The sequence below is a fragment of the Battus philenor genome, unplaced genomic scaffold (assembly GCF_028537555.1).
Source record: "Battus philenor isolate CCGP_79_NKW_IND1 unplaced genomic scaffold, ilBatPhil1.0.hap1 SCAF_19, whole genome shotgun sequence".
Taxonomy (NCBI): Eukaryota; Metazoa; Arthropoda; class Insecta; order Lepidoptera; family Papilionidae; genus Battus; species Battus philenor.
The window spans coordinates 4,232,617-4,250,274 of NW_027181681.1; the positions used below are offsets into that span (position 1 = coordinate 4,232,617).

Genomic DNA, 17,658 nt, shown 5'->3' on the forward strand with positions numbered 1-17,658 from the left:
ATTTGCCCCTTTAAAGCTTTTACAATCACTCACCGGTATACCGGGTGTTTATGGAGGCAGACACCACTTTTTGATTTTGAGCTCGAGAGAGGAAATAGCAAGACAGAAGAGTTCTATGAAGCAGTGAAGTAAGGAAAACCGAAGAGCCACGTGGCCAAATTATTTAAAAAATCCTGTATCCAGTTTTTTTTTCTATTAATGCAAAGTACTATTTTTAAAAATTTTGTAAAAAGTTGTATTACAAAATTACGCATAAAAACTTAATTAATTTTTGAAAAAAAAAACGGAATTATGAAGTAATAATAAACAAATTGGCGATTTTTTCCTTCAATGTTTGCAAGATGCGTTGTTCCTTGCGGCAAATGTGCCATGACATGACATGCTACGTTGAAACAACTAACTGAAAATTTGTCTAGTATGCAGTAATAATAATTTCTTGTTCTTTCGGTGTATATCTGCTCCATCGCTTGTTGACAACCAATTCTTCAATATCTACATCATAAATGACAAAGCACAGAGTCATTTGGCGCCATTTGTAAAAATGAAGACTAGTTCACATTATGATGTTGCTTTTGCGCCACCTGTTAAAAACTTGTGTTGATTATTAAAATTCTATTTTAATACTATAGCCCTCAAAATTCAGTTTATGTTGACCCCCATACCGATTCGATCTATATTATTATATCCTTGCTGTAAAAGATAATTCCGTACGTCATTGAATATAAAAGAATAATTGGATACACAAACACGTACCAAGAATAAGCTCAGAGGTGTTATATTAAAAGCGCCATATTTTAAAAGTAATACCGCAATGGCATAGCATTTATTATCATGTAATTAACATACATGTCATTTTCTTATCTTGTTCATTTTTGTAACTAGCTTCACTATGAATCTTTTCTGTTTTTAAACTTTATCTCCACAAGTGTGGAAGAAACTTATATTCTTTATAATACAGTTATAGACATTGAATGGATTTTAACAGCCCGGGGTTTAACTATCACTATGTAATCACTTAAAATATAAAGTTTATGAATCATCAATATTTATCTATACCGATTAAATGTATTAACTATACGCTGGATACGCTACCCAATATACTCAGATATATGCAGAACCTGGTTTTTATTAGACATGGGAATCACTTTCCTTATAACTTATAATATCCGTACAAATCAATACATTCATAGAGATACGACCTTATCAGATAAAATATATTAATTTTGACATATCCGATAAAACTTTGCGGATTTTCGTTGTATTGCAGTTAGGTTTAATTGAATAATAAGAAGTGCGTCATGCCAATACGCTAACTTCTGCGATAAGTAATCTTAATCCAGCTAAATATAACTCAGATCACATGACTTTGAATTTTAGTTCCTTTTCTTATCATTAAACATTAAAGACATAAATAATGGTTTAGGCATCATAAACAGGGTACAAAGTACAGATTTTAGTTATATAATTCATAGAATTATTATATAGTATTATCTGTAGGATTCCACTCTAAATATAAGTGTACTACAACGCTACTATTTTAGAATGAACGTGAGCAAATCATTGTCTTCCCGCTTTTATTTCATTTAAAATAATATCTCCGCTTTTGAAGTCAAGTTAGATGCCAATTTTCTATTTCTGTGAAAGTAGTAAACCGGTGACCTGCCAAATCGCATAAATTCTTCAATTAATCAATAAGCCACGTTTGTCATTTTTAAAATATTTTTACGTCTGCGACGCGGGGCCTAACAGTCTTTTACAAAATAATTACTTTTACACCATTCATAAATGTGTTGATAATTAAAAAGATTGACATATAAAGTAAATTCAAGTTTCACAACTCGCCTAAAAAAATTATTCATATAAAAACTCAACAAAGCTCTCGCGGATTTGAAAGGAGGCAATGTTAGAGGAGGTGCGAACGTATGGGAATGATAACAAACGATATCTGCACGTGTCATAAAACTCGGAATATCGGACGAATTTTTGAATGTAAATTTGTTATGATTCGCCGGTATTTCCGGTTTTGTACGGCTTCGAATTCGGAACAAAAACGAAGCATTTTTGTCCTTTAATGTTTTATCTTTTATTAGATAGGCAAAATCGTATTTCAGCGAACTTGATATACACTCTTCATGGTGTGTTTTAATATGTTTATCGAAAGTTGAATAGATTCAACGTGATAATAACTTTTAAAATAAAGAACATACGACATGTAAAAAATTGGACGTTATATTTGTAAAAATTCTCTGTAATTTCATATACAATATCCATCAAATTATATTTCTAACTATAAAATAAAAATTCCGATTAACTACGATGTTGCTTTCACCATTTCATTATAGATTATGTATGTTAGGAATAAAATAGCATCAATTTAAATTTAACCTACAGTATTAAATAGTTATGTCCACGATGCTTATAATGAATCGGTTTAAAAAGAGTTCTAAAATGATACGAATAATCGAAATTATGAAAAACATACGATAAAATATTTTTCTTTCAAATTCTGTAGTTTCTAGTATTTCGGGGCACAACTTTTTTAATATTTTTCAACTCAAATAATGCCCAACTAAAATACGCTGTTAATATTTCGTTCACTTTTTCTCCGGACGCCGGACGCTATGGCTTTTCTGCCAACACAATCATTCTGTTAATTTATTAACAATTTGAAAAATTATCCCCATGAGATTGATTATTTCATTAACTTTATTCTGAATGTTCGTTTTCTTTAGTGGTAAGCATCCTATTCTATTTGAATAACTATTTGCCCGTTAGGAGTTCCGGCATTACCATGACACGGACACAGGGATGCGGGTTAGTCCTAATACTTTGCCGTGCGCGTTATGAATGACGACGCAAAACCGGCGGCCCTATCAAAAGGCGGCTATCAAAAGTTAACGTGTAAAAAACTCAATGCTTACAATGTATTTTCTATTGTTTCTGATGAACTTAATGCTGTTAGCCCTAAGGCTTTTACGAATTCCTCTGACATGATATATTTCAAAGTGATGATTTTATGAAGAGGGTTGAATTTTTTAACTAATTGTGCTCTTTGTATAGGATAATGAAACAATTCTATTAAGTATTTTACTTTTAGTTTTCCATAACAATATCCCACGCTTCCATTAAGGATAACGAAGAATATGAATAGATAAAAAATTGTGGAATTGACTTACCTGATATCAAGTTACGGCACTGAAAACTGTTCTCTCAATGGGTCTCAATGGCAAGCTGACAGTCACTAAACGAGCAATGGAAAAGGCTATTACAATTCAGGAATGAGGAGGTCTGTAGTCGAAAGTAACGGACAGCGGATTGTCAAGTTTATATAGCAATGTACAGGCCGTATGCGCGCAGAACAGATGGCCGTTGGGGCTTTAAGATTCTGGAGCAGACACCAAGGATTGGCAAACGCGGCGTAACATAACGTACCCGTACTTGCCAATGTTTCCAAAAAACATTTAAAAACGCCGGTAATATATCGTAGACTAATTGTAAAACTGATTGCCAGCAATAATACGTATTTATGTATACAACTCGTATATTTCATGCATTAAGAAACCTTTAAGCTCTCGTCGTCATCAATAACGTAAAGAATTAAACAGAAACCTTGGCAAAATAAAGCTCCCTTTGCATTTAAACGTGACAAACCCATTTAGCACTCGGACGTTACTTTGGGAGGCCGCCCCTCCCCTGCACTGGTCTTTGTCTGAATTCCGTACTGCCGTCTGTCAGTTCAAAATAAATAGACGCTTTCGAAATGTCCAAACACACAAAGGGTTCTAAATCTCTGGACTTCCAATAACATTTCTTTATGGAATCTATTTTTAATATATTTATATTTTTATATAAAAAGTCAAAGATTGAACAATTAATTCTATATGGCCTATATAGCGAGTATAACAGATGGCCACTGGGGTTTTAAGGTTCTGAATGCCGCGGATCGGCAAGCGCAGCGGTGAAACCCACGTGGTGGAACGACCTTGATGACAGAAGGCACTAAATGCAGGCAGCTTCCAATCGGTCTTATTGTAAATCTATAAAGAAGGCCTATGACCAGCAGTGGACGTTCAGTGAAATAATAATAATGATAATGGTTTATAAACCAGAGCCGTTTGTTAAATCAATTCTAAATACTAATACAACAATTATCTTCTTCCGGTTATTTATTCTGCCAGAATTTAGCAATCATTAGGTTTATGATGTTCCTTGTCGCTGTATCTCTAAATCCGCTCTGGTGCTCATCTTGTATCACGTTTTCGGCCTTCATGGATTTTACTTGGCGTTATTAAACGGTGATAGATGACACACAGCGAAAGGGTTCATAGTAAAAGTAGTTTTTTCTAGATACACACACATTATTATTATTAAGCGATATCTTGCATTTCATGAAAAATACAATAATTTGCTTTTTCATGTTTTACGTACGTAACCGTTAGTACGGTTAGTTTTAGTTTCCTTAAATTAACGTTAATAAGCCTCCTCCATCTTATTTCTGAGTTCTCTATTTCTGGCAGACCTTGACCATGGATTTTCCGCAACTTTCATAATGTCCCCACACCATCTTATGGCTGATATACCTCTTGATCGTTTCTTGTTAATAGAAATCTAGTTTGCAGTAATTTGTGACCACCTATCGTCCTATGCCCTTAGAATGTGGCCCGGCCACTCATACTTTATGTTTAACAACACCTTACATATCCAAAATTCCTCAGCTTGCGAATTTTTACTGTTTAAGATTTTCATTCTCGTATTAATTCTATAGAAAACTCTATTGATAGAAATTTTCAATATTTTTTTCTGAACATCTACATTTATAAAACTTCGAGACGTTAGCTCATAGTTTCAGCGACTGTTCATGACTGTGGACCATGCAGAAGATCGGAAAACAAAGCATTTTGCCAAACGCACCGTTGTAGAGATGCAAAGGAAGTTGATAATGAGAAGTTGTGTTTAGAGAAATACGTGCCAAGCTTGTTTTATATAAAAGTAAATTTCGACAATGTGGTCGCCATAATTATTGCCGCCAGAGTAAATAAACTTAGTTGTATAAATGATTTTATTATTATACAAAAGTAATGGTGGTTAATAACTTATTGATTGAGGATTTACAGATGATTACCATTGAAATAAATATGAACATCACGGCGAAAGTATTAAACCAATAAATATATATAATAGACAAAAGTAAAATATTATAAATATAAAAAATAAATAATATGAATTACGATATTTCTGCAACCCAAATACAAATATAATCTTCTGTCATACATATATAATCTCGTTCTTAATATTATTGTTTCACTGAGTCGCTTCATAAGAAAGCAAATAACATAGCTGTCTGAAGATGGTCTCGGATCGATTGCGGTGAATAATGAACGAGCCGGTGGAGGGGCCCACGGGCCGGCGTGTTACGGCGGCCCTTTAACGCGACGTGACGTCTAGCGTACGTCGTCTAACGACGTTAAAGTGACCATAAAATAAACTGCAAAGCTAGGACTGTCTGCTTTTGAAAATTTTAGTTCGTGTCTCGACATCATTTTTTATATTTCCTTTTTAATTACTTGTGCCAATAATATCCGAATATGTACAAAAAGAAACAAAAACTAACAGTTATTTTGTTACGTTGTTAATTACCTTTAACTTTTTACCTGTTATTGTGCTAAAAATTGATAATTGTTGGTGTAATTGATATACCTCAGTAGTAACTAACATATTGAATTTATTGGAGCAGATCCACTTTTGTTCTAAGCTGCATTATCATGAATAAGATTATTATCTATCGAATGTAAGTCATTCTCTACAACATTATCAACAAAAAACAAATGATTGGTCATAGTGATTTGTTTTACAGTACAGCATATAACATATCACATGTGAGCTATTTAAAAGAATTTGAACTGTAATTTGTTAAAATTAAAAGTAAAACAGTATATGTATGAAACAAGGTTGGCCTCTTTATATTACTTCTTTCTCATTATTCAAATGAAAATCATAATAGATGATCTACTCCAAATGCAAGAATATAAAACTTTGATGCATGGCGACATGCGACGATGTTTATAGATAACGCTATTTTCTGCCATTTTTTTTAGTGTTCTATTGAAACTTTATATTCAATTGAATACTTTTGCAAAATGCTACGAAATTTATGTTATGATCAAATCTACAGCGGAACAGTTCGGGTCCAGGGTAGTGGCAAGATTGTTTGTTCAAAGGTCATACATATCAGAACTTTTACTTTATAATTTATTTCACTACTTTTCGTATAGTTTACTATGTTACTCATATTCATCTTCATTATCACTGCAGGGCGTTGGTCATCACCAAACATCGCAACGATAACCGGTTTTACGCTGCCCGCCTTCAACGACTTCCCGCAGTCTCAACTATATAGTCGGTCCATCTAATGGTAGCCTGCCTATGGCGCGTCTACCAGCTGTCTACCGCTCGAAAACCTCTCGGCCCCAACGGCCGTCCGTTGTGCGAGCGTTATGTTTCGGCCGCTGTCACTTCAGACAAACAGTTCTTAGAGCTACATTTAATGCCCTGATTCTTCTGCGGATCACTTCAATTCTAAATCGATCTAGAAAAAAAAACTTCGAGCATAGCCTCCTCCATTGCTTTCTGGGTACCTTGAAAGTTCTTGTAATATCAAACAATATTAATTGTTGGTTCGCAAGGGGCACCATTCTTGTGGATATAATTGGCCTAATTACACATTGCATCTCAATATTAAAAACGATATCAGGATGTTGTGATTTCGTTAATCAAAACTCTTGGTAGCATCGGGCAAGATATTTGAATGTCTTTTCATTTTATTTCAATTAAAAACTACAATTATTTACAATCTAAACTTGGGAAGTCATAAAACTATTACGAAAATACTAATAAATTGGACTTACACATTTATTTATAAAAAGCTTCAAGCAGTTGTAACGTCATAATTATTACAGTTTTTTATTTTATGTTAATTAGTTTCAACCGTCCTAGAGCTTTATGCACACCGGGCCAACATTCTCGTTCTAATGTTATATTATTCCTATGTATTTTAAATGAAAATGTTGTTCTTGTTATATTGCAATGAAATTAAATCAAAATACCTTTTCCTTACAATTTTGTAATACATAATATGCTAGTTTGTTGTTAACCTCTATGTGGTGTTGTTAAAGTTTGACAATACTTGTATTATGCGTGGTCTGAGCTACACGCCTTTAGCGCTCTATCACCTCAGAAGAAATTATAAATGCCAACGATTAAACAGAATTTGTAAAATACAAAAAACAACTCCTGTTAAAAAAAGTGCGGTAAAAATAGTTGTGTATTATGAAACATTAGCACATTTGTTATAGAAAAGATAAGTTATAATGTTTCCCTCCGCGAAGTGACTAGAACATATCGGTGCACGGCAGCTGCTTGTTCCCTAGAGAGCCGCGGCCTGCCGCCTCCGACGTCAATCCGAATAAAAGCAATATAAAACAGACATCAAGCCACGTCAGAGGCAACACTCCACGCCGATCCTGCTTGCCTAGTACAAAACCGAAGTCAGCTATTTATTGCGTATTAATCTAACAGTTTAACTAAGCAATTTGTAACTAAATTACTGGCAGGCTTTATTCCTCAATATAATTTTGTTCGCACAGTAATGCCTGGGGTGTAATCTAGTACTAGGTTAAAAGGATATGAAGACATAACGAACGTATTATAACCTTTACATCATTAGAAAATTTATACCAGATTTAGAATTATATTTTTATTTTAATATTTCCAATTCACAGACACAATCTCCCTTAAAATGGGGAGGAGAAGTCCAAATGAATGTTTTCTATATCTGCCATAAAGAATTTATACTACGTTTTTGTAATCAAATGAAAAAAAATAAAGTATAATAAAATCTTCTTCGCTATCCTTCAAATTCACTGTCAGTTTGTGATTTATATTAACAATATTTTCAATAACTATTTCCATGTTAAAAATCTTGACATTTATTTTTGTTACTACAACCTCCACGATATGTTTCTATTACAGATTATTTTAAATCAGTATAATAACACGTCTACAGTACGCCAGTTGTAGAATAAAGAGAAATAATCGACTTCGACAAGAGGATTGGAGGCATTCGCATTATGCTTACGATAGATATTACTTTTTAGACTTACATTTTATTATTACTAACATAGTCATTTAAACCCACCTTGAGCTCGTTATTATTATAGTGTTACCAAAACCGCTGTACGAAGCCTTAATAGAGCTTAGCGAGATGGGGGTAAAGAAAAATGAAGATGACTGCCGCCACCGCGACCTTTGAGGGCGGACTGTCGAACGGTATATTTCTCTCCCCGTCTCGCTGCGCGCATACCTAAGGCGCGGCCTATACCAACAAGCCACTATTAGTTTTGGTATCACTATAACCAATGAAATTAATTGTGCATTTTCAGTCCGATAAATACAGTGCGGGTAGGATGTCACGTACCTTTCGGGGTTTTGATCCTAGAACATACCTATTTTCAAACAATATTTTCTTTCATAGTTTATAAATAATTGCAATGTTATTACAATGAAGATACATTACGGTTACAATAAAGGTACATTCTACGTTCGTAAATCGCAATCTTTTACCACCAAGCTGGTATTAGGGTTAAATAAATTCTACACTTTTTAATTCTGAATGTATGATTTCTCTTTGATAAGTACAAGAAAGAAAATGTCTTATTTCTTTTTCTGTTAATGAATATATTTATAATAAATAGATTTCCTATAATGTGTATTAGTTCCATTTCGTAAATATTACCATATTTGTGTTTTTTTTTGTAATTTTGTAAAAGGTAACGGTTTTTATTGCGTATTCATTACTCGATGCGTTTAGAAACGACCGGCTTTCATCATTAAAAATAACAAAAACATGTTAAAAGCAATAAAGAGTCATATCATATCGGCCATCGGTGTTATTGTGAAGGAGAAACATAACGTTTTTCGTTGAAACGTTTCAGTTTTGATCAACTCTGTATATCTTGTACGGTACCGTAAATCTTTCCGACACTAGCGCCACCTGCAATAATTTATAATATCCATATATCGCGTGAGGCGTGCCCCGAGACCTGAATTTTAATCAATATTGCATCTACAGATCGCGCACCGACGGAACTTTCGCGCTCCTATTGCTGCATACTTTATGATCGCCTGGTAAGTGAAACTGCCGTGTAAAAACGACGCGATGCATTGTTCGTCATATCGAGAGTACCTTGGCCGGATTGTTTCAATTTTACGGATACATCGATAAATTGCAAGAGTTCTTACTAATGCCTAATAACACAATCCCTAATTATTTGACCTTTAAAATTAATATTAGATTTGTTAGTGTTTAACCTTTTAAATTATGAATAGATTGAAACAAGAAAACATTGTTAAAATGATAGAGTTGCCAGAGCTTGGTTATTCTATATAAATTGAAAGATTCACAGCGCATGCTCCTAACGCATATTTTTCGCCAGGCATTCGGATGATAATTTTTAGAATTTGCTTTTAGCTCCATACTTATATTATGTTATACTATGACAGCATCACACGATGGCAATCATGAGATTGCATACACGGCATTGGTAGGCCCCGTATTAGATAAACCGACTACGTTTTTTCATTTCTCAGAAATATATAAACACCGACAGACGGTAAAACCAGTAAACACGAGTGTAAGAAATTTTAAACTGCAGTGCTTGATCAGATTAAGTATAGGCGTTAAGGAGAGTCTTTCCACCGAGACTAACATTAGATATTTTATAACACGGTTAAAAGCTTAACAGTTTATCAGCTATCTAAATAATACGTAATGAAAACGTTAACATGTTAATTTGTGTGAAAGATTTCCACAAGCTTTTTTTAATAAATGAAGGCAGTGTCACATCTTAACTTTTTTAAAGCAGAGATTATTTAAATAAAACTTTTCATATTTCTAATGTCGCATACCATAGCACATGTAATTAACTTTGATATCACTTCCTTGCTAAGTTGTTGTTTTATGTGTAAAATTCTAAAGACATTGATTATGGCGAACACTGGCAGTGGTTTGGACGGTAAGCGGTTACTGCCATCTTTGCAACCAATCCTACTAAGTGATGTCTAAGTGTTAGTAAGAGAAATGATAAGAACTTTATTTACACATACCTCGTACCTTCACGTTTATTCGTACATTAAAATACCATTTACCGAAAAGTAATGGTTTTTTTGTATGGCCCCTGTTATTGAGGACCTTTCGTACCCTATCATATTTTTGGGAAAAGGACCTTTTTGTCTTTAATAATTTTTTCATATTTCTTTTTAATGTCATTTTCTTCTATCGATCTTTATATTATCATTCATTCATTTCTTATCACACATCACAAAATCTTACATTCTCATTTATTCTTAATGTTCTTCTTTGATTTTCTCTCATCCTTTCCTAAATTATCACAGTACAAGGTTTAAACCATAGTTTATCTCAATATTTTTTATTATAATGATTCATTTTTTTATTTCTATCACTGACGTTACATTTATCAATATACATTTATCAGAAAGTAATGTTGCCTAAACTCCTGTGTCAGTCCGATAAAAATGTAACTATCATCATTACAATAAATTTGCACCAATACAGTGTACGAGGTATGATAAAAGAATGACTAATTTTATTTAAATTTAAATTAATCTCTTTCTTCATAAAACTCTCATTGGCTAATGATGCAGTTATCCCAACGTTGATTCCATGATTGGAATTACTTCTGAAATGCTACTTTCGGAAGATACTTTTAATACTCTGCACTTTTTCGTCAGTTTTTGAAGTCGATCAACGCCCCGACCTTTTTTCATCCTCGACCGATTCTTTCCCGCTTTTAATCGCTCATACCACTTGTAAACAGCCTTGGAAGTCACCACATTATTACAAACACTAATTTTAACACTTCATAAACTTCTTTGGCATTTTTTTTAACTTAAAACAATATTTTATAACGCGTTGTTCGAAATCCATGATACGCAACAAATCTAGGGAAAATATGACCTCACTCTTCTAGCTGTTAGACAAAGTAGCTAACGCTGATAGACAAGCCGTAACTTGTTCAAATTTGCTACGGACCATCGAACGTATTCGTTCAAATGATGGTAAATATAATATAATATTTATAATATAAGGTACCTGATATAAAAATACTATTCACCATATTTTTTTATTCTGTTGTAAAAGCTCATTTGTGGCGAAACACTGAATCTCATTCGTAAGTTTTTCAAGAACTGAAACAATAGCGGCGGACAGAAATAGAAGTAAGTTTGAAGTCGCAAATAGCTTGTTTTAAAATACCTCACGTCTGCAGACGTTGCTTCGGCCCTAATTTTAAGCTGAGAGGCCACGAGACAGCTAAAAGTTTTATCGAACGTTTCACTTTTCAGAGATAGTCAATGACGCGTATTGTTTAAAATTCCATTACACATATATTTAGACCGTGACCTCATTTGCTATTTCTTTGTGAACTTAATTCTTTATATTATTATTCTATACTGTTCTTTGCTTCATGTTAATTAATTACATCAAGGGCAAAGATGAATTATGTCAGTCTTGCACCGACTAAATTGACGTTATACACTGCGCTAGCCAGCCCACTTCACACTCCAGAACTATAAGGCTAAGTAGTGATGTGTTCTGCGTGCAATGTGGCCTGTACACTGCCTCTTCACCCGGCTATTCTGCCGAAATATATCTATTTTACATATTAATTAAATAACTGTAGGCCAAGTCGTGTTTACGTGTAGAATGTCGCTCACTTTGTTTGTGCACGTGTCAAACCCAAAACTGTCTTTTTAAGCTGATCTGTAAACTTAAGCCTTGAGAAACACCCATAATTTACTGGGCTATACTGGTTACACATGTTCGTCTGTGGATCTCTCCATTTCTAATTCGTCAATGTAGAGAGTTCCCGAGTACAACAAAGCCTTAGAGGCTCAGAGCGAGAGACAACTATGGGATTCGTTGCGATAGAGAATAAGAATGGTGATGTAATTACGGTTTGCAGGTGGCGCTGGGTGTGTGGCGGCGGTGGTGAGATGCGGCGGTGCGGCGAGGGTGTGGGGCGCGGCGCGTACTGCGCGCGCGTGGCGCGGCTGCGGCGCGCGCTGCTCGTGCTCGCGGCCGCCGCGTGCAGCGCTGCCGCGTTGCTCTACTGGCGCCAGCAGACCGACGATCGCGCCACTCGCCCCCTGCACGCCCTCTACACGTAACTATATATTTATCTCACTCACTTCAACAGGTGCACATCGGATATTCTCATTTCATTCGAACTTGCAAGGAACCTACGAGCATAGCCCACTCTTCTCTGAGTGACCTCGAGTTTTCATATAATCATCATATTAGCCGATGGATGCCCTCTGCATTATCGGCACTTTCGACGAGCAACTCTTGGAACTACGTCCGTTACTTTCGTTCCTCTTAAGATCTAATCATTTCTGATCCGACCTCTGCAAACGAAACTCCGAGCACAGGCCTTTTCATTGCCCACTGGGTGCAGAGAAGACGTTTAACTTCAAAAGTTCCTAGATTCCTGGATTCGGCAAGCGAAGTTTTGTGAAAAATCCTTGGCATATTTAAGATTATTTGCTATAGGTGTAAATGCTTTAGAAAAGCAAAGTCGTAAGCCTATTAAGCAGCAAATGTTTTAAGACTTTTACACATATTCAATTTTCTTTTACACGTTTCAATTCAGTTATCAGGGCATTTTTTTTGCTTTTGTAATGTGAATATATTTTTCGAAGTGTAGCTTAAAAGAGATGATATGGTGTTTTCAGAGGCGTAGAGCCCGAATGGACATGGGTGTGTCGTAATGAGCGCTGCGAGCGGCTGCCGGCCGCCGAGATGCAGGTGCTGCAGTCGCTGCCCACCTGCAACATGCTGTGCGCCTCCACGCAGCTGTGGCCGCAGCCTACTGGGCCCGTGAGCCTCGCCACCGCCGCCGTGCCGGTTCGAGCATCTACCTTCTCGTTGCACATCATCGCGTCGCCCTCCCGCGACGTCTCCGAACACCTCGAAGACGCATTCAGCATATTCCGCGAAGACTTGCGATCCTTGGAGAAACAAACGAGCGAAAATAAGCGCAGTGACATCGGACCCCCGCACGAAGTACTTATCCGTGTCTCCGTGAACGGCAGCACAGACGTGCGAATGCGCATCGACACCGACGAGAGCTACAAGCTGTCGCTCCGGCCCGAGGGCACGAAGCTCGTCGCGTATATAACTGCACAATCGTTCTGCGGCGCGCGGCACGGCCTCGAGACCCTCTCCCAGCTCGTGTGGCTGGATCCCTACGCCGGCTCGTTACTGGCCTTGGAGGCGGCCACCGTCGACGACGCGCCCAAGTTCCGCTACAGAGGACTCCTGTTGGATACGGCACGGAATTACTTCTCCGTCGGAGAGATTCTGCGGACCATTGACGCCATGGCCGCATGCAAACTTAACACCTTCCACTGGCATATTAGTGACTCACAGTCGTTTCCTCTAAGATTGAACAGTGCACCGCAGCTTGCGCAGCACGGCGCCTACGGGCCGGGCGCCGTGTACACCACAGACGAAGTCCGCGCGATCGTGCGCCGTGCCCGGCTACGCGGTATTCGAGTGCTGATAGAGGTAGACGCGCCGGCACACGTGGGCCGGGCCTGGTCTTGGGGACCTCAGGCGGGGCTCGGCCATCTCGCTTACTGTGTGGAAGTGGAACCCTGGAGTGCTTACTGTGGAGAACCACCTTGCGGACAGCTTAACCCACGCAACCCTCATGTGTATGAAATATTACAACGCATTTATGCAGAGATTATCGATTTGACCGGCGTCGATGACATATTCCACTTAGGCGGTGACGAAGTGTCGGAACGGTGTTGGTCACAATACTTCAACGACACCGATCCAATGGATCTTTGGATGGATTTCACGGTACGCGCGATGCAGGCCCTCGAACGTGCAAACGGTGGGAAAGCCCCAGAGATGACCCTGCTATGGTCCTCTCGTCTCACACGCTCCCCATATTTAGAGCGGCTGGAATCCAAAAAGTTTGGCGTTCAGGTTTGGGGCGCATCACGCTGGCCAGAGTCGCGGGCGGTTCTGGACGCCGGCATGCGGTCTGTAATTTCTCACGTGGACGCGTGGTATCTGGACTGCGGATTTGGGTCGTGGCGGGACAGCTCAGACGGGCACTGCGGGCCGTACCGGTCGTGGCAACAAATCTACGAGCACCGCCCGTGGGTGGAGGAGACCGGAGGCGTGGGGATGGGTATGGGTGGAGAGAGTTGGAGAATCGAAGGCGGCGAGGCGTGCCAGTGGAGCGAGCAGCTGGCGGCGGGCGGGCTCGACGCGCGCATTTGGCCGCGGGCGGCGGCGCTTGCCGAACGGCTGTGGGCGGATCGCGCCGAAGGCGCCGCCGCCGACGTTTACTTACGCCTCGACACGCAGCGCACGCGGCTGGCGACGCGCGGCGTGCGTCCTGCCCCGCTCTGGCCGCGCTGGTGCACACACAACCCGCACGCTTGCCTCTAATCCTTATTGCAGAGGTGCCCACTTTTTATAGACAATTCTCGAAATTTATCTGATTCTGGTGGACCTTACGCATTTTTACCAGTTTTCAGAAATTTGGCAAAAATTCAGATTAGATCTATTGAAATTCAAGTTGTACTGAATATGAAAGTTTTTACAAGTAACAATCGCTGAACTTTTGAAAATATTGTCTACCTAAATTGATAGGTAAAGTAAACCAGCCTTGTGCATTTCTTCACTATCTAAAGGAGCAAGATTTTCGTTTACTCCCATTTTTTATCATGACAACGTGGACACCTGTAGTCTCCCGTAGACCCTACGGGGTCCACCGCCACGTTGGGAACTAAGGGCTTATCCCTTTTTAGTTATCTAACTATGTATCAATAAACATTGTATTTGTATTTACATATGTAATACGCTAGCCGAAAAAAAATTTGGCACTTTATTTTTAAATTTTGACGATCTTTCGTTTTTTGCGAGTTTATTCCACAATTGAAAGTAAATTTGAAATATACGATTACCCCGGTTAATTTATATTTGCTCTTGATTATAAAATTGCAAATTTATAATAAATTTGCAATTTTCTTATTTTTTTTAGCAAAAATAATATTTCTTTTAACAAACAATATTACACTACAAAAATAAACATTAAGAAAACTTGCCCAAAATATGTTATACTCTGGCTGCCGGGGAATTATAAGACATGTCCTTTATTAGTTAACAAATACGAAATGAATCGAATCGCTTTGATGTACTGGATTAGTACATGCATACGCAACATTGCTAGTATCTCCTATACTAATCGCAGCTAGTGTACAGTGCTTTAGAATAATTGTTATCCAAAAAAAAAAAACTCATAGAATAAGTTGGTAGGTATGTTTAATGTGTTATATATTAATTACATGTATACATGAGACTTGTTTATATTATCACTATACATAAGATATAAGATAGAATAATTCTGACATCACGTTGTTAGCTCGTGTGCGTTTGCGTTGTCACATATCTCTAAATCCAATGCAATTTTATATAGTTTTTAATCAGAGGTGGATTTGATTTAGAATAAAATTTAAATATCCAGTTGTTTTATAGCATCACATTCTAAAACCAATAATTAAGATATAATTACCTGTTTTAAAATTTATTTACAATAATTTTTTGTAATAAAAGTTACAGATAATCGCTAATTTATTTATAATATTAATTATGTAATATATTATAATATAGTATACAGAATTGTTTATAAATTAGTTTATTGTAGTTGAATAAATCTTTGGCAAGCTCAAGTTCTCATCGAGCCGTGGAGAGGGCTGCACTGCGGATTTATTTACGAGATCGAATAAGAGATGAGAACCATATATGGAAAAAGGAAGCCGACGTATCCCAGCGGACACTCGAATTGTAGTGGCGGCGGGCATGTCGCGTAGCGCGCAAGAGATAGCTATAGAGTCGCGACCAAACCGGCAAACGCAGCGCTGGATGACCCACCACAAGGTGGACAGATGATCTTGTTAAGGTCTGAAGATGCAGGCTTATGTTCAGCAGTGGACGTCCCACGGCTAAATCGATGATAAAGGTGGTGGATGACATAAATGCTTGTCGCCGATGATAATAAATAAATAATTCATCACAAATACTTATGTTTTGCAAATAAACACATTACAATGTGTTTAAGTTTACATCAATTTGGTACAAACTTTTTATTTTATTTTCAGTTAACGCGATGTTAAACTCGAAGTTGTAATTGACGGATGACGGTTAATTTGTCAAAAGACAATATTTTGACTAATTAGACAATTGTCGGTGCTAACATCGCATCTCGACTGCTACTTAAATTTGATAGTTTTACTAACAGCCGATTTATATAACCCGCTCCAAGATCTTTTATTTGATGAAATTACATAGCGATTTATTTTGTATTTCATTAGCTCCAAACTAACACATGAAGTTATCCTTCCGACGAGGTAATCGAAGATAATTCTAATATGATATCTTATGACTCAAAAATGTAACATCACAAGTGATATAATCATAACTAGAAATAGTCCCGTAGTGTAAGTTTTTAGGCGCTTTGTTAAATGAATTCACAATGAAATGTTTAAACACACTTAAGTGTTAATTGTTCGGTTGTAAGTCATGCCTTAGAGAGTGTTTATTACTAGTGCGTTACAGGCATTGTTTAAACGTTAATAAGCTTTTATTTTGAATTTATAAAACTGTTATCACAATTCATTTGAGCTTTTTCGCTATTAGATTTGTATCGAATGTAGTTTTACATTAATTTATGAAATATTCTGTAAATATAGCTAAATGTATTTGTTAATCGCCAAATATTATGAAATTATTTATTAAATTACATATTTATGTGAAGGACAAAATCACTTTATGAAGTTACGCATGTTAAGTTCATCTGCAAATTATCGTTACGTTAAGTACAGAGGCCGCACGCTGCATGCGTGTGTTGGTTGACACAACTGTAATGTACCGACGATCTTTAAGTATTGTAATAACTGTTTCGGTCAGAAAAATGCGAGGATGCCCTTCAAATAAGCCCAGGATGTATATTGCGTTAACTTTTAACATTCACATGTTAACAAATTTATTTTGAAATTATTGGTTTCTCTCAACTTGTAGTTGCGCTCGTTCCCGTGAACAGCTTCCAGCCGACTGTTGTATTTAATCTCGTTGTGCTCCTTACAAATATAAGTTTGATTCGCATTGATGAGTCGGTGTGATAGGTAACAAGCACAATTTTGTACATTTTGTAAGTAATGTTTGGTGCTAAAGTGATTTTCGTGAAATACAATATAAAATAAAAATGTGTTTTTTTCCTTACCTTCTTGTTTCATAAGTTGCTAAGCATAAATTTTAATTAACGTTCCTGTTAATTTTGATTATCTTTTAATATCTTTCCTCAACCCAATGGGTATGACAGCTTACAGCGCTCAAAAATTTCAAACCGAATTAATTCCATTATTTCAGTAAAACAAATAGTTTTTTTTTTTCTGAGGATATGGCATACACTAAGTTGTAATTTTTTTCGATATTCAGCAATCAAAAACATATAATGAGATTGTTTCTGAAAGGAAACGTAATATTGTTTTCACAAAAATAAAACT

The 17,658-nt window shown here is 36.9% G+C and overlaps 1 protein-coding gene across 1 annotated transcript in view; it reads left to right on the plus strand.

Moving 5' to 3' along the window:
- LOC137921566 (probable beta-hexosaminidase fdl) overlaps nt 1-17,334 on the plus strand; it is a 142,844-nt gene extending 125,510 nt beyond the window's left edge. The window contains exons 4-5 of the mRNA XM_068764364.1: nt 12,039-12,239; nt 12,808-17,334. Coding sequence (XP_068620465.1) covers nt 12,070-12,239; nt 12,808-14,542 — 1,905 coding nt within the window. The 5' untranslated portion in view covers nt 12,039-12,069 and the 3' untranslated portion in view covers nt 14,543-17,334. The remainder of the gene's footprint in view (nt 1-12,038; nt 12,240-12,807) is intronic.
- Nucleotides 17,335-17,658: the final 324 nt, after the last annotated feature.